General features: G+C 39.2%; 1 protein-coding gene across 1 annotated transcript; it reads right to left on the bottom strand.

Moving 5' to 3' along the window:
• Nucleotides 1-250: 250 nt before the first annotated feature.
• LOC308426258 (hepatitis A virus cellular receptor 1 homolog) lies at nucleotides 251-19,206 on the bottom strand (the record flags this gene model as incomplete). The annotated part of the gene is made up of 6 exons (XM_080924010.1): nucleotides 251-362; nucleotides 1,831-1,864; nucleotides 3,398-3,497; nucleotides 6,523-6,575; nucleotides 13,609-13,666; nucleotides 19,132-19,206. The coding sequence occupies 6 exons, from the start codon at nucleotides 19,204-19,206 to the stop codon at nucleotides 251-253; spliced, it is 432 nt and encodes a 143-aa protein (XP_080780136.1).
• Between the last annotated feature and the right edge of the window lie 2,371 nt (nucleotides 19,207-21,577).

The raw sequence follows: 21,577 nt of genomic DNA on the forward strand, positions 1-21,577 counted from the left end.
TTTATATTTATATAGTTTTATTTCAAGATGCTTTTAAAAATCTGTACATTTATCTCTTTTTAAAACAAATAAAGTTGTAAGAAATAAAAGAATGAATACTGTATGAACAATGAGTAGGCCAATGAAGAGTTGGAGGGTCCCCTTCTCCACTACTGCTGTCAAATAGGAACACAAAATGAACTGACACAGAAAAACATGTCAGTGTAGTCATATCCCATTCTTTCTTCTGCAGTCTTGGGATGATGTTCCTTCAATGGGCAACTGAAATTTCACTGTCTTGGATAATGTAGATATTGTCTACAGCTTGAGGTTGCTCAGTACTTTGAAAAACTTCATTCTGAAATCCATGGAAGACAACTGAGCTGAGGAGAGATTTGTTCCAAAAAGAACAGGGAGGTCACATTTCAGATCTGCGTATATTCTTTTCATTCCTGATTTAGTATGACTGGATATTTATGACTACAGAAACCCCATTCACAAAACTGTAACAATGAGCGAACAGTACCACACAGAGAAATGGTGTATTCATTAAAAAAGTTTGCTGACAAACTAAAACAAAAACAAAAACCATTAAAGCAAAACCAGTTCATATTGCCTTCCATCCATGTGATAAAATACAACAGTGGCAAGTTTAGAAGGCAGATATCTAAGACCAAATGGAGTTATCTAATCAGGATGTACATTTTGGAGCTTGGCTAAAACCTGGATGACTCATGTATTTACAACTTAGAATTGTTACCCTAAGGTTAGGAGAGCCTGGAAACCCATGGTACATTCCTGGAACCCATGAAATGGCAAAAGGAGAGAACCAGCTCCACAAAGTTGTCTTTTGACATTCTCAGGTGCCATGGAACATGCTTCTATTCACACAAACATGCCACTGTAACTATCACAAAATCCAATTCCCAACACAATAATAAATTCTTGCTAAAAAAGATTTTGAAATCTGCATAGCATCTGCATACTCTAAAAGCATCATAGAGTGGAAAATATGTTCAGCGACACACAGTGCTTTTCCACAAGGGCTTGTGGTCTTAGAAACAGTTGCAAAGACAACGTGCAAGGCACACACTTGCATACAGCATATGCACAAAACATTAGGCACTACAGGGAAAGGAAAAGATTTCGAGAGAGAACTGCTGGGGTTTGAGGACTGGCCTTTTCCATTAGCTACAGCAGGTGCTTTTACTGTTGATAGTTCTGGTGGAGTGGGATTTGAGCTTCTAGAGCTCACAGAAGAACAAATCACAGAACAAAACTAACTAACTTTTAACTCATACATAGTGTTTTGACATAGTGGATTATTTTATCTATATATTGGTCAATGTCGCTACTGAAATGTAGAACAAAAACAAGCATCTCCATTCAACCGCAAGAACACCTGAGCTGTGAGTTACCAAGAAGTTGGAACAAAGTTTTTTTTTTTTTTTTTTTTTTTTGCTTGCGGCACTATCATGTGTACAGGTATGGAAACAACTTAGGGTCAGAAAGTTCAGATGGTGCAATTTAAAATCTGACAGAAAATTGTCATCAGATTATTTTGATCACATTTGCATTTTTGTACATTTTATTTTTCTCCCCCTCCCTCACTGAAGGAAAAGAGAAAATAATATTTGGTGCCTAGGGAGTCAGTGTGATCTGAGAGGAGCTAGTAGACAGGCAGGACCATGAAGGAAATATAATATATGAAAAACACTTTGATGAAAAATAACTTTACAAAAAAGAAGGGGAAGACAAGGAGTAAAGAGGAGAAAAGGAATGGAAAGAAAGCAGGAGAAATCTACAGGACTGCAAGTTCCAAAGCAACTGGCACAAACCAAGACAGCTTACCTCTCTAGGCTCTTCTTTTTTCTGTGTCTGCACACTAAAATGAGGTTGGGGGGGATTGGAAGAAGTTGAAAAGAAAAATTTAACATGCCATAAAAAGCATTCATGATATTTCTTCTAATTAAGGACATTGTGTCTGTTTTAACTAAACCATTCCCTGGTAAGCATAGACCCTACAGGACATATCTTCATGCATTCATCCACACAGCATTCCTTACATGCATGTGACATTGATGAATAGTCTCTCTCTAGAAAAAAATAAAGAAGTCTGGGTGTTTTAATTGGCTGGTGGAAAATAAGCTAACAAGAATTCTTCAAAAGACCTGAGACACAGGTCCTACTAATGGTCTTATCCTTATGACCCTATTAAAAGTGTCATTAAGGTAGTGTACTACTGGGTTTGGCTCAGTCCATAATGCCATGCAGGAGGTGTATGCTACCACCTACTCTTCACGCTCACTTCCTGTCAAAGACATTGAGACTTCCTGTAACCATCCTTTCTCTGTAGAGAATATCAACTTAGGGTAAGAAAAGGTAAATAAAATATTTGCAGTATTTTATGCAATTTTTATTCCCCCCTTTAAACATTATCTTACCTTTATAGTATAAAAATGGCTCATTCTCCCAGGGCTAGCTTAAATAATCATTATGAACAACTAAATTCTATATATTAGGGGAAAACATCCTAAAATATGACAGGCATATTCTCATTTACAAAATTCTGTCTTCTGAAATATAAAATGTATTTGTGTGCTGTTATCCCAGAACATAGAGGCAGGGATCTAAGAGATTCTAAGATGGCCTCAGCTATATAATTTCAATGCCACCCTGGAATGTATGAGACCCTGTTTCAAATTCTAAAGGAAACAAAAGAAAACAAAACCAATAGTATTTAGAAAAAGAACCACCAGTATTTATGCTTTACAAGTTGTATGAAACAAGCATCTTTATGAGATACTATAACTGGTCACTGAGCATGTCCCATGTGTTAGAAACAATATGAGTGCTTAGAAGGACCTAACACATCCCCTGGGATCCAGAAGGGACTCCAGTATGTATCTTGGATTTGAGAATACAGAGAAGTCATGTGACATATAAACTTCTTGGTATGTGAGGTTACAGCAAGAGTGACTAAGAATCCTTGCTCTAGTTTCTCAGTCTAGGAAATATGCATGAAACATACTGTTTCTCTCAATTGGATGAATGAGACAGGGGAAGTTACATCTTGAAAGAAATGCAGAAAGATACCATTAGGCAAGAATAGCCCTGGAGGCATTGTTTCCTTACAGTCAAAGTTCATGCTCAGATGCCATGACCACTGCAGTGTTTTATATTAGCAGTCTCCTAAGAATGTGAGGCCATGCTCTGAGCTCTCAGACAGAGCAAGGGACCTCTCTGCTTTAGAGCAAAAGGCCCAGCAGGAGCCCCACTAAGTGTGTTTGCTCAGTGCATTTAAACTGTCTTTGCATCCTGCTATGGTGCAAAACATTTTGCTCTGCAAAAATTCCTTGGATTTTGTGCTTATTTTTTGTTATGAACACCCAGACCCATTTCTGCCATTGGGACTCACTTATGATAGTTAGGATGCTTGAAAGGAGGATCAGCAGTGCAGCAGACACAAAGATTCCAATATAGAGATCCTTAGAGGAGATCTGTGTTGGGACCACTTCCTAAAAAATCAGGAATTAAAGAAGCAGCAACTGAGATGAGCAGAAAATACATTCTGTGCTTCAACCTAGACTTTCCCCTCCATTGCCAGTGACTAGTATAGAATATGTAAGTATATGGTCATGCACTTCTTGAGTTCCACTGTTGCAGAGGCAGAGGCAGGGACAGGGACAGGGGCAGGGGCAGGGACAGGGGCAGGGGCAGGGACAAGGGCAGGGACAAAGACAGAGGCAGAGGTAGAGGCAGAGGCAGAATACCTGAGAGTTACAAGAGAATCTGGTCTACATAGCATTTCTGGACAGCCAGAGCTACATAGAGAGACCACATATTAAAAAATATAAAATAGAGCATGCAAGTGAAAATTATACATTTTAAGTTGGTACTAAGCTGTGAAATTCTAGACAATACAAATTTGAAAGTGTCTAAAAGAAGGATTAATTTTTTTCTATGTGGCTTGAGGTGACAACAAGGTTACATATCTCAAATTATTAACATTTAGTAGGTTATTATTCTATTGATAAAAGCAATGACTGCTTTCTAATTTGATACTCTGATGTTACCAGAGTTTGCTCAGCTACTGAGTCTGATCTTTCTTCATAGACTCATAGATTCTGCTTGTCTTATAAAATGCAATTTGGGATTCTATTTTTCTTTTAGCCTGAGAGTATGCCTTACTTCTCACTATAGCCACAGTTAGCCTAAAATTCTCCAGGCAGATCAGGCTGTCCTCTAACTCAGAGATGTACATACTTCCCTACCTGGATAGTTGGGACCAATGCAATGTTCCTCAAGCCATAAGACAAGATCTACATCTTCATAAACCCACTCAGGAAAGCTACTCATGGATGCAGCCTGATTAACACATATGATCAGACAGAAATGCAAAATCTATTCTAGTGCTTTGGTGCAGGTGTCCATAGATTACCACCTACTGGAATAAGCATGAGACAGGTTGGGCATCACCTTTAGGCCATTTCATAGCTCAGCACTCATATACTAGCCCTAAGCTAAACCCTGAGAGATGGATTTAACTGAGATAAGGTCTTTGCCCATGTATGAGCCTCATCTGTCGATCACAGCCCCCAACTCCTCTGCTTAGTCAGTGAGACCATAGGAATGTTAGCTCAGCTCTCTGAGCTCTGTCTCTATAACATTACTACAGACATGGTCAGTAGGCCATTGGTAAGGACTCACAGATACTTCTTGACAAGTACTGTTGTGAATATAAAGAAATGTTTGCAGGATTTTTGAGACAGGGTCTCATGTATTCTAGGCACATCTATCACTCCCTTTATAGACAATGTCATGAAAATCTGACCCTCCTGTATGCACTTCTTGAGTGCTTGGATCACAGAGTGTCTGCCCTGCCCACTGGAACATTTACTTTATAGTATTTCCTGGTTGTAAGTAGCAGTGGTGGCTATCCGTTTTCATTTGTTTTCACACATCATTTCAATCTTCCCAGGAGATGGAGTCTGAGAAGCTGAGCTGCAGCTACAAGAAGCAGGTTGCTGTTGCTAAGCTTGGCTGTGCACACCCAGGAAGAGAAATAGAGCCAGGAGGGTCGGGAGTTAATTTTCCTTCTCAGCTCTGTAGAGAATTCAAGGCCAGACTGGTCTTCAGGAGACCCTGTCTCAGAAACAAGGAAATAAAAAGCCCCAGACAGCAGCATACAAAGGAGTGTCCCTGTGCCCAGTTCTCCATGCACTGTTCCCTGTACACCTAGAGAAGTCTGACATCTTTTTCTAGTAGTGTCTTTGAACTTAACTCTAAATTATTTCTTTGCTGGTAAAGATGACTAACTGTTGTCTGTTAACTGTGCTCAGGTACAACTGTGTCATACAAGACTGTGCTAAATCCTGCACAAGTCTACTCAGCTAACAGTACTTTCAATGTGGCATGATGGTTTCTGATATTTCACTGAGAGACACAAATATAATATGTTAATTTATTCTCCTTTGGCTAGCTCATTTTTTTTACCTAATTTTTATCCATATACAAATTTTGTCCTTACCTACTCAATTGTTTTATAAAATATCATTTATTAGGTACAAAAAACTTGCCTGTCAAAATAAATGCCCTTTTTTAGACTCAAAATCTTTTCTTTTTTTCAAATGTTATTTGTTTTATCATATATTTAATGGGTATTTGAGAAAGAGTCTCACTATGTAACCCAAGATCCCTGGTAATCCAGGCTATCCTCAAATTCAATATCTCTTATTTCAGCTGTTTCAGTCCTAAGATGAAAGCATAAACAACAATGCTTGACCATTTTTTCTTCTATTTAGTAGAGTTTTAATTCAGCCTGTGGCAGCCTATTCTGTCAGGGGATCACATCCAAACACGTTATAGGTCTTTGTGATCTGGCTAGAACAAACACTATCTACCAAGAGATACAGGCAAGCAGATCTCTGAGTTGAAGCCCAGCCAGTATACAGCAAGTTTCAGGTTGAGGAACTTAGGACCAGGCATGCTTGTCCTCTCCTTTAATCCTAGCACTCAGGAGACAGAGACATGCACATCTTTGGGTTCTGGTCAGCCAGTGCGGTTGAGTGAGTTGAGAAGGGATGAAGGGGAGTCGAGTTCATGGCAGTTCAGTTCACAAAGTTCACTAGTAATTTTTACATGGACAGTTTTACCAAGTTAGGTTGCAAAGATTCTAGAAACTTCTGAAAGCAGAACAAGCCACAGGATGAGAAGTAGCCAGAAGATTAGAACAAGTTGCCAGAGTTATGTGAGCGATTCACTGGGAAGCTAACAGAAGTCAGATCAAATCAGTCAGCTTGAATTGGAATTTGGACCTGAAAAACTGAGTTAAACCAGCCAGCCAGAATTCAGAAAGAACCAGAAAGGGTGAGCTTATTCAGTAGTAAGCCTCCGAAGTGACAATTACATAAAGCAAATAAAAGTCAAATTTATGTCTATACTTTTTTCGAGGCAAGAGTCTATGAACTAATTTGACAAACTGTTAAAAGGCAATATTTTTGCAAGAAGATACACTATGAACATACAAAGGGATATGCTTACAGTGTGATTATTCCAAGGGTGATATAAAGATGTCACAGTGGTAGGCCAGACTTCTAAACAAGAATGAAAATTAATTGTTATTATGAACATGTTATATTTTTACTAGAGGAACAACATATATTGACACCAGCTTCTATTGTGAGTTTAAAGTTAATAAAAATCAAACACTATAGCAGTCTGAGTATCACACTAAATTCTTAACATTTTAATAAATTTATCTAAGAAGTCAAACCTCTCTATCTCACTCTCCTTTCTTTCCCTTCCCTCCACGTCTCCTTCCTCTCTCTGTATCTCTCTGCTGTCTGTGTCTCTGTCTCTTCACCCCCTCCCTGTCCCTCCCTCTCTTTCTTTCTACATGTTTTTCCCCACCTCTATGGGGAAACAAATACATGTACATGATAAGGCTCAGATACATATTTGGGTGAACCAGAAAACTTATTTGTGAAACAGTTTAAGATCCTACATGAGCTAAGGATGTTAAATGCAGGAAGGCCACACACACTGAAAAGCCAGAATGATTCCACTCAGAATGAATGGAACTACACAATATCGAATACAGTCCATGTTCCTTGACTTAGAGCAGAATTACTTTAGAAATTATATGTAATAGGGTCCAAAAGCCAACGTGTCTCATATGGTATGAGGATTAGGATGTGGTGTGGCAGGGGAGTCATGGAACTCCATTTACATATCCAGGGTGTTTATGAGACATCTATTTTTGGAATATACATAAATATATAGATTATATATTGTATGTTTTTAAAATCTATATGCACATAATTCTCATTCTGTAGAGTAACAATAATACACAAATCCTCTGCATCCTAACTAGGAATCCCTCAGTTATATTTTATTCTTGAAAAAGCATTCACCAGATAGTTATACATGTCTAATTCTACAAATGACAGACATTTCTTCCAGTGATCCACATGCACAGTAACCATGCAATGCACAGAAATACTACAGGTCTATAGAAATCCCAACTACTTGTAAATCTGCCATTGCCCAATATGGATAAATTTGGATAACTTGGACTTCCTCAGTTCCTACATTCCTGTGTTTATATTTTACTCACTATGTGAGCCCTTCCAAGGAGTCAAAGGCAATGATGACGTTTAGTCAACATCTGTACTCCAGGCTTTGTCTTTGACTTTTGTCTCTAAGGCAAACCTTGCAGGAATAAAAGTAAGTGATTCAGTTATGAAACATGACAAAAATTTTAATTCAATGCTGACAAGCATTGTAGCAATTAGTTTTTACCACTAGGGGCAGAGGCAAGAAGATCTCTATGACTTCAACTCAAGTATGATCTGAAGAATGAGTTCCCTGCCAGTCAAGTTGAGATCCTGTCTCAAGGAAACAAAACTCAAACAGTAGCACCCCCACAGCTTATGTCATTGTCATTTCTAAATCTCAGTTTTCAATTAAGTCAGTGACTTATCCATGCTCTCCAAATTCAGGTCATTAACCCCATCCTTCAAAGCACCAAAAGCTAAGTATTGAAAGATTCTGTCAGAGCTAAAGAATTCTCAACTGAGGAATATTGAATGGACAAAAAGCACCTAAAGAAATATTCAACATCCATAGACATCAGGGAAATGTGAATCAAAACAACCCTGAAATTCCACCTCATACCAGTCAGAATGGCTAAAATCAAAAACTCAGGTGACAGCAGATGCTGGCAAGGATGTGGAGAAAGAGGAAAACTCCTCCACTGTTGGTGGGATTGCAAGCTGGTACAACAACTCTGGAAATCAATCTGGCAGTTCCTCATCAAATTAGACATAGTGCTATCTGAAGACCCAGCTATACCACTCCTCAGCATATACCCAAATGAAGCTCCAAAATATAACAAGGACACATGTTCCACTCTGTTTATAGCAGCCCTATTTATAATAGCCAGAAGCTGGAAAGAACCCAAATGTTCTTCAACAGAGGAATGGATACAGAAAATGTAGTACATTTACACAATGAAATTCTACTCAACTATTAAAACAATGACTTCATAAAATTCTTAAACAAATGGATGCAACTAGAAACTATCATCCTGAGTGAGGTAACGCAGTCACAAAAGAACACATATGTTATGTACTCATTGATAAGTAGATATTAACCCAAAAGTTGGGACTACCCCACATACAAGTCACAGACTATATGAAGCTCAAGAAGAAAGAAGATTAAAATGTGAATGCTTTAGTCCTTCTCAGAATGGAGAACAAAATACTCATGGGAGGAAATACAGGAACAAAGAGTAGAGCAGATAATGTCCTACCTGGGGATCATCCCATATGCAACTACCAAACCTAGTCACTATTGCTGATTCCAAAAAATGCTTACTGACAGAAACATGATATAAATGTCTCCTGAGAGGCTCTGCCAGAGCCTTACTGATGCAAACGAGGATGCTTGCAGCTAACCATCAAACTGAGCATGGGGATCCCAATGGAAAAATTAGAGAAAGGACTTAAGAAGCTAAAGGGGTTTGCCATCCCATAAAAAGAAGACTATCAACCAACCAGACACCTCAGAGCTCTAAGGGACTAAAGCACCAAACAAAAAAACAAACCCATTGCTCCAGCCACATATGTAGCAGAGAATGGCATTGTCTGTCATCAATAGGTAGAGAAGCCCTTGGTCCTGTGAAGGCTCACTTCTCTAGTATAGGGAAATGCCAGGGTTGTGAGGTGAGAGTGTGTGGGTGGAAAGGGGATAACATTTTAAATATGAATGGATAAAATATCCAATAAAATGCAATACTATAAAAATAGTGGACCATGCCTGCAATCCTAGCATTTGGAACACCAGGGCAAGAGGATGACAAGTTTAAAATCAGCATGGCTTATGTACTAAGAACTTTTCTCTAAGGAAATAAGCAAAGGAAAAATATCAAAGGCAAAGAAAATCAAATGTTCAAGTATATTTTAAAACTTAAGAACCTCTAATATATTTTCATTAATATGAATTATCTAAATGAATAGATTTTATTTTACTGAATTATTGCCTTCACTTAGGTCACAATTTTCAAAACAGTATAAACTATTAACTGTTAGGGTTCAAATATCTCTGAAGAAAGACCATAGATTCAAATAGTCTGCAGAGAGAAAGAGAGTGAGAGAGAGAGAGAGAGAGAGAGAGAGAGAGAGAGAGAGAGGAGGAGGAGGAGGAGAAGAAGAAGAACAAGAACAAGAACAAGAACAAGAACAAGAAGAAGAAGAAGAACAAAAACAAGAACAGGAACAAGAAGAAGAAGAAGAAGAAGAAGAAGAAGAAGAAGAAGGAGAAGGAGAAGGAGAAGGAGAAGGAGAAGGAGAAGGAGAAGGAGAAGAAGAAGAAGAAGAAGAAGAAGAAGAAGAAGAAGAAGAAGAAGAAGAAGAAGAAGAAGAAGAAGAAGAAGAAGAAGAAGAAGAAGAAGAAGAAATATAAAGAAAGAGAGAAAGGGGGTGGTAGAGAGGAAGAAAGGAAGAAAGAAAGGTTCTGGCAATCCTGAGATATCCTGATTGTTCTGTAGTATAGGTGCCTGGAACAAATTGTTTCATTTTATTTTGGTTTTTGCTTTTTTTCTCTAAAATCACAGTTGCAACCTAGAGCCCTCTGTAAATTTAGGTTGATGTCCAGTCCTTGAGAGTTCTCCTAGTAGATATTGCCATAGGCCAATGGTAGGCAAGGAAATCAATACATATCATCAGATTGCTCTAACAACAACAACAAACCCACCGTGGTCTTTTTGGCCCTCAAAATCCATCCAACACCATTGATGGATTGGTTTTAGAAAGCTTTAAGCTTCCCTGTTCACTCCTGGATATAGAAGATTTGAATCTAATCTGGTCTTTTGGATGTCAAGCATTCCCCCATCTCTAACAACCTATCAATTGCTGTTGTCTATCAATTGCTATTAAGTGTAAATTTATTAGTGTTGGCATTTGAAGTACAAATGTTATGGTGTTATCAAAGCATATTGTATAAATTTTTATATTAAATTGCATGCATATGTCATCTGCGTATGGATTTCTGCATTTGATTGCAGATAGTTATGAAGATTAGAGGTAGTATGTCCCCTGGAAGTGGAATTACAGGCTACTTAATGTGGGTCCCTGGGACAAACTCAGGATCTCCTCAAGGAAAATATTTGCTTTTAGCTATGGAGCTATAGCTCATGAACATCTCAAATCACTAAAGACTATAAACTCAATGTGTAAATTACCAGAAAATATATTTTACATTTTTTACTATACAGATATTACAAGATTCTTCAAGCAAAACTTTAGAAAGCATCAACTGCCCCTAGAAATGGAGACTGAAGTCTTTTTCAGTGAAGATTTGAACACAGAACAAACCCAGCAAACATCTTTGCCCAAGACAGGAGGCTTGACCCTGAAACTAGAAGGAAACAGTTTCCAATTCAAGTAAACAGGAACAGAGTCTAAGACACTTTCTGTCTTCATAATTTCCACCATAAACTTTCTGTCTCTGTGTCAGATCCTGTCACTATTTAATAGGGGCAGATCACAGCTATATCAGTAATAGTTGTCTGGGAGTTCAACCCTGCACCAGAGAGTATGTAACACATTGCTCAGTGTTCAGGAAACACTAAATGTTAGCTTCACTGTACACTGGTCTCAGCTGGAAGGCATGATTTCAGAATAGATGTAAAGGGTCCAGAATCCTCTTACCTGATGCTAGCCCTCAGTCACTCCTTAGTTTCTCATCAGAAATTTATGCCCCACTAACCCAGATTTCTACCATCCCAATCATCTATCCTAGATCAATGATCCACCTAAGTCTTGCTAGTAGTGAATCCCCTCAGAATCTGAAAGAGGTTGGTGTATTCCATCTCAAGCTCTTGCCTAGTAGAGGTTACACTTAAAAAAGGCTAAAGAATCACGGATATTATGAAGTAATTGCTTGAATCCAAGCTCTAAACTATTCACCTAGACTGTGCTTAAGACTGCCTTGCTGTCCTGTGTGTCTTATAGCATCCCACAAGAAAGACACTGAGCCCTGGAGCACAGGGGTTTTGTTTTGTTTGTGAATATGCATGTGTACTAAAGTTAGAAGAGTGATATTCACCATGCTTCTCTTATAGAAGACTGTGCCTACTCTCTTTCCAAATGTACTAATTCTTTGTGCTAGGCTTTGCATGGGATCTGTCATGGATCAACTAGGCTAGTTAGCCTTCTGCTATAATGCTGTGCTGTGTGGTGTGTTCTCTCAGGACTGACTGCATTGAATATGCTGAGCCTGGGGCTGGAGAGATGGCTCAGTGGTTAAGAGCACCAACTGGTCTTCCAGAGGTCCTGAGTTCAATTCCCAGCAACCACATGTTGGCTCAAAACCATCTGTAATGATATATGATGTCCTCTTCTGGTGTGTCTGAAGACAGCTACAGTGTACCATATATAATAAATAATAAATTTTTATAGAAAATATGCTGAGCCTGTAATCTGTGAGAGAAGTCAGTCACTGAGAATTCTGCTTGATTTTGGAGCATTTGTGAGTGTTGTAGTTGTTGTGTGCTTGTGGTAGTTGTGGGTTTTCTTGAAATAGTTACAGATTTTGTGGCAGTTCTTGTTTTCGTTGGAGCAGCTATGATTTGTGGGAGTTGATGGTCTCCTTGGATACTTGTGGAGTTTGTGTTTGTTGTTGGTTTCATTGGAGTAGTTGTGTGTTTCATGTTTGTTGTCACTCTCCTTGGAGTAGTTGTGGAATTTGTGGTAGTTTAGGATGTCCTGGAGTAGTTGTGGATTTTATAGAAATACTGCATCTTCCTGAAGTAGTTGTGGGTTTTATGTCTGTTGTTGTTATTGTTTGTTTGTTTGTTTGGAGTAATTCTGTTTTCCTTGGAGTAGTTATATGTTTCTTCGGGATAATTCTGGGTTTCCTTGGAGTAGGTCTTGGTATAATGATCAGTTTGAATCTACTTGAAATTGTAAGTTTTCTTGAAGAATTTGTTAGAACTCCTGAATTTAGAAATCAATATGAGAACAAGGGCAAATCAAGCAAGAAGAGTCTTCTGCTACACTTGCTCCATAGCACAGCATTGAGAGGCTGTCTCTGGAGAAACGTTCCTCTCCTGAACTTCTATTCTTTGTCACTGGCCAACTAGAATGTGGTAGGACAGGGCAGTGGAGACAGGCTCACCAATAGGAGGCAGCTTCACTGACAACATGGATATGAGAACAGAGCTCAGGTTCTTATAGAAACACTTCATGAATGATAGTAGTAATCTCCTCAGATGTCTCTCAACATCTGTGAGATAGACAAGGTATGGGGGCTGGGAGTGGATTTGTAACCTCACAGATTACAGGCTCAGCATATTCAATAAAGTGATTCATTAGAAGTCACACTACACAGCACTGCATCATAGCTGAAGAGTAATTAGACTAGTTGCCTTTCTAAAGATCCCATGCAAAGCCTAACATGAAGAATTAGTACATTTGGAAAGAGAGTAGACAGTCTTCTGTGCTCACTTACAATAATAAATTTATAGAAATTTATGACAAGAATTAATGAGCTTCCATAGTCTCATGCAATAGGGATTAGAATATAAAATTTAGAATAAATATGAGATGTAGATGCTCACACCTAAAATCTTACTTAGCCTTTGGGTGGTCATTTCCACTTGTCTATCCTGTATAGGAGCAGCCAAAGTTATATTGGACCCTGTCTCAAAACAGAAATATGAAATTAACTATATACTCCAACATCATAGAATATTTTTAATTAGTATTTTTAATTAAACAATTGAAAGAAGATGCTTTTTTAATGTCATATGGGCCATGTTAAAGTATTTTTTGCACTCCTCATGCATTGACAATTACATGTATATACTCATACTTACCAGAACTTTAAATATTACATATATATATATAATGAATATATATATATATTCATTCCTTACCTGACAGTCTTGTGGGGCTTGCATTTGAGCCAAATATTTTGAAATTTATGGAAGTTAAGAAATATCTTTGGAGCTACAGTTTCATTCTGGTTCTTTTTTCACTACATAGTCTCTGATTCTGACCTCAGAGAATGTATTTGTCTGAACCTCCATCCTCCCAGGTATCTCCCACCCTACCTCTCACTTACCTGGGAGAAGGAGTAGGAGACCTGAAATGAGGACATGAGAAGGAATCATGATGGTGACCTGCAGGACAATGAGGAGACACACTGGGTGGCCATGGTCCTCACCACACTATAACTGAAAAGTTTTCTCATCCTGACTGTCTGAATCACATAGGCCTCTGTCCTCCCAAACACTCCTCTCTACAGGTCTTTCCCACATACAGCTTCAGACTCACTCCTGGACTTCAAACAAGTAAGACATAAGCAGAAAACTTGAAGTCAGAGAGAAGAGTCGGCTTCCTTCATAGAACCCTAACCACTTACCCTCTGGTTGACTCTGGGTTGTTCCTGCTCAGTTGCCACAGGGGCTGGTCACTAAGCCTCAATCAAGTTCATTATTAGCAACAGGGACCGAGTAAAATGTGAAGCATTGTGTCTAAGGACACTGTCCCATAGACATTAAAGACAAGGGTTTTAAAGATGTTCATTTTAGTTCCATTGTTAGCTCTCATAGACCAGGGCTGAGGGAGTGCAATTATGTTCTACTCTCACAGGAACACTACCATTAGGCTGCTGCAATGACTCATTGGTCAAGAGTTCCAAATGTTCTTACAGAAAAGGTGAAAACTGGGAGTCTCCCAGCACCCTGGTTGAGAGACTCAGAGCCAACATCACTGGAGATACACAAGCATCAAATATTCCTTGGACAACTGTGATCACATATACATATCCACACACACACACACACACACACACACACACACACACACACACAGATACATACAATTAAAACAATAAACATAATGCTAAAAATGATAATATTCTTATAATAATTTTAATACCATTAATTTATAAAAATTATAAGGTGGCCAACTTACTTTAGAAAATATTAACATAATGCTAATTTTTTTATTGTATAAACTTGTTTATGGTTTTTAACAGAAAACAAAAGACTCTAGCCTCTATCAATGGATCAAGGATATAGGTATAAGACTATAAGACAATGTGGATTGTTTATTGACTATTATATGTAATACATAAAAACATATACAAAATAATATTTGTTTAAAAGCATAAAATATAGAATTCGCTGTTTTCCTGTATTGATGAACTCAAGAACAGTGCTGATAAACTACAAAGGAAGCATCCGGCAAGCTAAAGAAGCTTTGGTGGCAGTGCCAGAGGGGTCTGGGTGCAACCTTGGCCTGCACTGTCAGCCTTCAATGTATTTCTAATACCTCCACGCAGAAGGAGTTTGAACGAAGCTGAAGATAGTTAGCCATCTAGAAAGAGCTGTGAGACGAAAAATAAGAGGAGAAAGGTCCAGATGCAGGAGAGTGTCTGTGGCAGGGGAGAGGACAGGGCAGCTGGGACAGTGAGGAGCAGCAATAGAGAAGACCAGAAGGCAGAGCAGAGACAGGCCTCAAGAGTCACTTTGTGAGGACCCTTCTTTTTCCAAGAACACAGAGAGTCATTGCTGGGATGTGGTGGCCCCAGGAGCTAGTGCCCTGTGGGGACTGCTGTGACTGCTAGGTTGAAAAGCAAGGACACCTTAGAGTCTTTGCAGGAGTTCACTATGGTAGATATAACGTGGTTGAAAGAATGAAGGCTCTCAGACTGTGAGCTCAGAAGACAGAGCAAAGCGGGCTTCCTGTAGGCTGGGGTCTGCAGAGGATGAGTTAGTTACTCAGGCCTGAGCTGTGCATGGGGGAGGGCATCAACAGAGGAGGGAACAGCCTTCCTACCACAAAATTTGGAGGAGGCATCTGGGGTTTGAATACTTTATTGTGAGATACCTTCCTAATTCAAAGCTGGCCTTGAACCTCTGATCCTAAACCTCAACCCAAAGGTTGAGACTGAAAATATTTGTCAATGTGGTAAGATTTTTCCCTCTTTTCTTTTTAACTGATAAAACTACCAGTATGAAAACCTGGTATATGGGATGCTAGCCAGCTTGTAAAGTGAGTATAAACCTCTAGTTCAGTCACCTACATCTGATAAACCAGAAATGGTGGTGTCTGCCTATATGTAATTCAAGAATGTTCGTACTGGAGGATCAGAAGATCAAGGTCCTTTCTAGATACTTTTATGAGAAGGCCAGACTGAGTTACATGAAGACATTGAAAAATCAAACAAAAATATAAGATACAGTGATGTATGTGGACTATATCAACAGTCAGTAGACTAAAAGAGGGAGATTCCAATATGATCCAGGACAGTCTGGATACAAAATAAGTTCCAACTCAAAGAATAAACACAAAGTCCATTTATCAGTGTGTATATTTGTATGATCTGAAGATTACTGAAGCAAGTTTTGTATTTCACCATCCCTCTGCCTCAACTCTTGAATTCTGTTTTTGTTAGATTGTTTGTTTGTTTTGGACAAATTGTAAGCTGATTTTTGCTGATTAATGGAAGGATGAGATCCAGCACTTAAGTAAAGTCTGTCAGCTAAGACATGAGTTGAGTCCAGGGGTGTCTGCAGAAGTTGTGGGTACATGGCTTCCTCAGTGAAAAAAATAAACGAATCAAAGCCCAGAAAGATGGCTTAGTGGGTAAAGTCACTGAGTTTCATAACTTCAATCAGATCCCCTAGTACCCATTGGTTAAGGAACAGAATAGGCTCCCAAGAGTTATACTCTCTCTTCTCTCTATCTTTCTCTGTTTTTCTTTCACGGTCTCCATTTCTCTCTCCCTCTCCCCCCACCACACCCCATACACATTCACAAGTAATACAATAGAAAGCGCAGAGTAAGGCTTCACAACTGTTGTGAGGATCTAGTGGGTATCCACTGAAGCACGTTTGTTTTATTCTATGACTCTTGTTTAAGTTCCATGTAGAGACAGAGGAAGGATGTGGGAGAGTAAGAACACAGTAATAGCTGGTTGTTGGTGAAACACATGATCGGGAGAGACAGACAGCCCAAAATGAAGGGCCTAAGCCACCAAAACTCTAATCTCGGGGTGTTAAAGCCTTTCTCAAAACATTTATTCCATAATTATAGAACTTGGTAACTACCAAGTCATTGATGAACAAGTCTAAAAGCTGCCCATCTTCCCAGAATGGCCATTCCTTTTCTATCTCCAACACTCCAACTAAAGCAAAATTTACTTCCTCCTGCACTTGGCTACCTCACCTCTAACACAAAAGCTCAAATATCTGAAGCCACAATGCATACAAGCTCTTTCTTACAAAATTTCTCAATTTACAAACTACAGAAATCAATAAACAAAACTTCAAACATGTGTGCCCTTGCCACCCCAGTCAGATACCTATATTATTATATAATATCATATAGATATCTATGAAAGCCCATTATTCCATTTAAACAAAGTTTCACTATCCAAAAATCCACAAATCTTTACTGGATGGTTAAGTCACCCTAAAGTCTAGAAACTCAATTTTCATGGTCTAATGCCCCACATTCAACCCCACATCAACTCTAAAGTAATTCAGCGGTATGTACAGAAACTCTAAGGAGCACTCACCTGATTCTTTCTTGTCAACAAAAGGCTATAGACATCCATTCTTACCTGTTACTTAAGGAAAAGTGACTTCTTGGTCTCTCCTTCTTGTGTTCTGTTGCCCATGGACTCTCCCTGAGCTATTTATGGAGAAAGACAAGTCTCACTTGTAATTCCATCCTTATCTCCTGGCCAGACTCTCACCAGTTCTGTGTGCAAACGGAGTTCTCCAGTTCTCCAGTCCACCACTAGATAGCATCTCCTCGCTGATATGAACAGATTGCAAGAGAGCCTAAATAAGTGAGACCATCACTAGTGTGCCCTAGGCTGTTTTTCAAGGTGCAGCAGAGATCATCACTCTAGGTGTGACTCTAGGCCTGGGGACATTACTGCTTTTCACATATTTGGTGAGTTAAATTCACTTTGACACCTGCCCAACCCTCTAGATTTACAGGAGAATAAGCAGCACTCCAAAAAGAAGATTGAATTTGAGAAACCAGGAGTCACTGAAACAAGAGCAGAAGGGACATCTGTCTCTTGTTATACTTCCTAGAAGCCATCAGCTAACATCTAATCAGTGTTTACTAGCAGCCCATAATAAGAGTGAGGGAGTTGAAGGTAATAAATGTAGCTCATACACTGCTTCCAAAGTTTAGGGAGTGCAGGGTACGTGGATGCAGACCTTTAATGCCTGTACTGGGGAGGCATAGGCAGGTGTGTCTATATTTTATGGCAGCATGGCCTATAGGGAGAATTCCAGGCTGGTCAAGGCTCTTGCTGGAAGAGATCTTTAAAGAGCTGAAGGCAATCATCCCCAAACCTGGATCCACCTTTCTCTTGTTACTAAATAGTCTACAGAGGCTCCTGAAGAATTGGAGTCATGTGAGATGGGAAACTGGGAATGATGATTTTTCCCATCTGGCAACTAGAAGGTAAAATGTCATTCAAGCAAGTATTTCCAGAGCCATTGTGAAATTCGACAGTGTCCTTTCTCCGCAGACCAAATAAGTAAATAAACTAACTAAGCAAGCATCCCACTGACCAATTAACCGCCAACTAACCAAGCATATCCTAAAAATACAAAGGACAATGTTATAAGCCTGTTTCAGGTAAAATATCTGGATGATCATCATCTGAGTGACCTGAAAATGCCTCCACAGAATTGGGAGAAGGGAGATGATGGCTCAGAGTTAATGATATCAGACCTTACTGAACGTAGTTAGAAATCATTTCAGTTTTATAATTTTTTTGTTATGATTTATGTTTTTTGTTATGAGAGAGGGTCTCATGATATAATGCAGGTTGGCCTGTCATTACTCAGTATCAAAGATGACCATGAACTTCTGATTTCTCTTTTTGAATGGTGCTGGGATCACAGGTGTGTGCTGTTCCTTGGGGTTTCTGCATAAGGTCTAGGGCTTCATGTATGTGAGGAAAGTCGTCCAAAACTGAGCTACACACACAGCTGGGATTAGAAATATATATTCTCATTTTCCTTATTTCAGTCACACTGCCTTCTTGTCTGCTTCTAGGATTTCCCACATTTTCCTGGTCCATATATCTATCTTACAGCTGGTCCTTTTTTTAGGGAAACCTCTCTGATGATTTGTAAAGCTCCCTCAGATCTTCCAATATCAAGCTGAAATTTCAGCTTCAGTCTATAGCAACAAACCCCTAGTCCACTCCCTATCTTGGACAGCTGATTTCAAAACAACTCTTATCTCAAAAGTAGTCACTCAGGTGAAGATAACTTCAGTCAAGCATGTAAGAAATGTAAAATTCACTCTGATTTTCTAAGACATAAAACGAAAAAGTGCATACTCTCCTGAATGATTTTTCTAACTATTCTCATTTGAGAAAACAACACCTATAGTACATCGAGGCAAGGAAAAATACGTTTTTTAAACTAATGTAAACTATTTCTATTTTTAAATGTGTGTGTGTGTATGTATGTGTGTGCATGTGTGTGTGTGTGTGTGCATGTGTGTGGATACATGCAGATCCAGGTCAGATGAGTGTGTGTGGGGAATTCTATCACTCTGTTTATACCTGGAATAGCAATTTGCATATTCTGTTCCTCACCTGGAAGGTGGCATTCTGATGTTCTGGTGTGGTGTCTTCTGATATGGATGCTGGGATACTCAGTCTAGCCTTCATCTTTGTGTAGCAAATACATCTAACTCCTGTGCAATCTCACAAGCACCATGACAGTTTTTTTAGACATGGACAGTAGAAATTATAAAAGCTGCTCTTGTAGTTCTTGCTGTATTAATATAGGACAGTGCTGGTTGCAAAGTACAAAGCAACTATCCATATCATTCAGGAAGAATGTAGGAATGCTAGTGAGAGAAAACAATGGGGGATCCTAGCATTAAAGTTAAACTCTACATTTTTTTTTTCTTTTGTGGTTTGCATGGCTGGATTTTTGTTTATTTGTTTTGAGATGAGGTGTCATGTAACCCAGAGACCTCAAGTCTATTCAGGTAAGACTGGTTGTGGAGTCTCACAGTTCCTGCTCTGGAGTGTCAGATTTCAAGTACGCACCACCAGGTTTGTCTTCTTCACTGTATTCTTTACTTTTAATTTTTGAAGTAGTTCAATATAGATTAGCATAAACTTAGCATGTTTGATTTTTATTCTTGTATAACATGGAGCTATAGTCTTATCCTTGGTTAGTTTGTTTATTTGCAGTCAGGTTCTTGCTGGATAGATCAGGCTGATCTCACATCAGCTATCTCCCTGCCTAGTTCTACGATTAGGTTCCTTTGCAACCACACCCAATCAAAGCATTAAATCTGAATGAGTCGGTCCCAGGACTCCCAGTAAGGACCATGGCTCAGTTAGCAGTATCATGCCAGTTTTTTTCATGAAACTGATCATGGTCCCATGGTGTATTTGCTGCAGACATTAGTGGAAATTGAATGATTACAGGAATGTGTGATTTTGAGCCAATTGAAATTATTTCAGAATAAAAAGTTGAACAATAGCACAAGGAAAATATACAATCCAACAAGATCTGTATCTTCCCAGGCTACTGTAAAGCCATTAGCTTCAGGCTGGCTGCCCTGCCCAGAGTGTCCTTGTGACATAGTCTTTCCTTAAATTTCCAGGAAGATGAGGCTGCTGCATGTGTATGAGGAAGATCTAGCTCAAGGAGCATGGTTATTAACACTGTTGTAAGGAACAGTGAGAACTAAAGGGTCCTTCATTCTAACCTAGAACAGACAGACCTTAAAGCCCCTCACAATGAGCACTGGAGCCTTCTGCTACCACAGCTCTGTCAGCACCAGGTCCAGAGAGTTTTTCCACTTTTACCCAAAAGAATTTTTTCAGGTCAGCATACATGGGCACACTTTTGATCACAACGATGGAAGGTAGCTATAGAACAATTAGAAGGTTAAAGGCATCATCTTACACTGCAATGTGGTTCATGGCCAACGTTAATACATGAGACCCTGCTTAATCTGACCCACTAGACACACACACTCACACACCACCACCACCACCACCACTGCCACCACCACCACTACCATACCACCACTACCACTACTACCCAAAAAATTAGCTTGGCTAGTAGTGAATTCCCTGGAAATTTGATAAGGAGAGATGAATGTCATTAATCAAGTTTTTACACAATAGAGCCTGAACACAAAAAGGCAGGAGAACCTTAGATAATGTGAAGTCATTGGAATCCAAGGAAGAAAACCTCATGTAGATTGTGCTAAAGAATTCATTGTCATTTGGTGTGTCCCACCACATTTCTTGAAAGGCCTCTGATTGCTGAAACACATGGGTTTTACCTGGTTTATGAGTCTGTGAATGTGCTGGTTATAGAGGAGTAAAGATAGAGATTCTGGCTGATGTTGGAGCATCTGTGGGTCTTGTTGAAGAGGCTATGTGCTTTATGGTAGTTGCGGGTCTTCTTGAAGTTGTTGTGGATCTTTAGGTTATTCTGAGTCTCTTTGGAGGATTTCTTGGAATTTCTAGGTTTAGAAATTAAGAAGAAAAGAAGGATCAATCAAGCAAAAAGAGATGAGAGCTTCTGTTTTAGCACCTGCAAGTCCCTGGGCAAAGGCTCTTCTCATGAACTTCTGGTTTTTTGTCTCTGACCACATAGGATTGGGCAGGACTGGGCAGTGGAGACTAGCTCACCAAAGGGAGGCATGTGCATTGAGGTGAGAACAGGGCTCATGTTTCCATAGAAACACTTAATGAGTGACAGGTATTAGATCCTAAGATCTTTCTCAGCATCTTGTGAGACTGAAAGGGTATGAGGGTATGGACTGATTGTCTTACCTCAGTGGTGAGTGACTTCATCACCAGTTTCTAGGCCCAGTATGCTCATTTTATTCAGTCCTGACCAGACACACCATGCAGTGCTGCATTATAGCTGAAAGCTAGCTAGCTCCACTGCCCTTAAGAGAGATCCCATGAAGGACCAACACAAAGGCTTATACATTTTCATAGAGAGGGGACACAGTCTTCTACATTTTCTTCCAATCTAAGAAAAACAGAGCAAATATCCCTT

This window comes from Micromys minutus (genome assembly GCF_963924665.1).
Source record: "Micromys minutus genome assembly, chromosome: 10".
Taxonomy (NCBI): domain Eukaryota; kingdom Metazoa; phylum Chordata; class Mammalia; order Rodentia; family Muridae; genus Micromys; species Micromys minutus.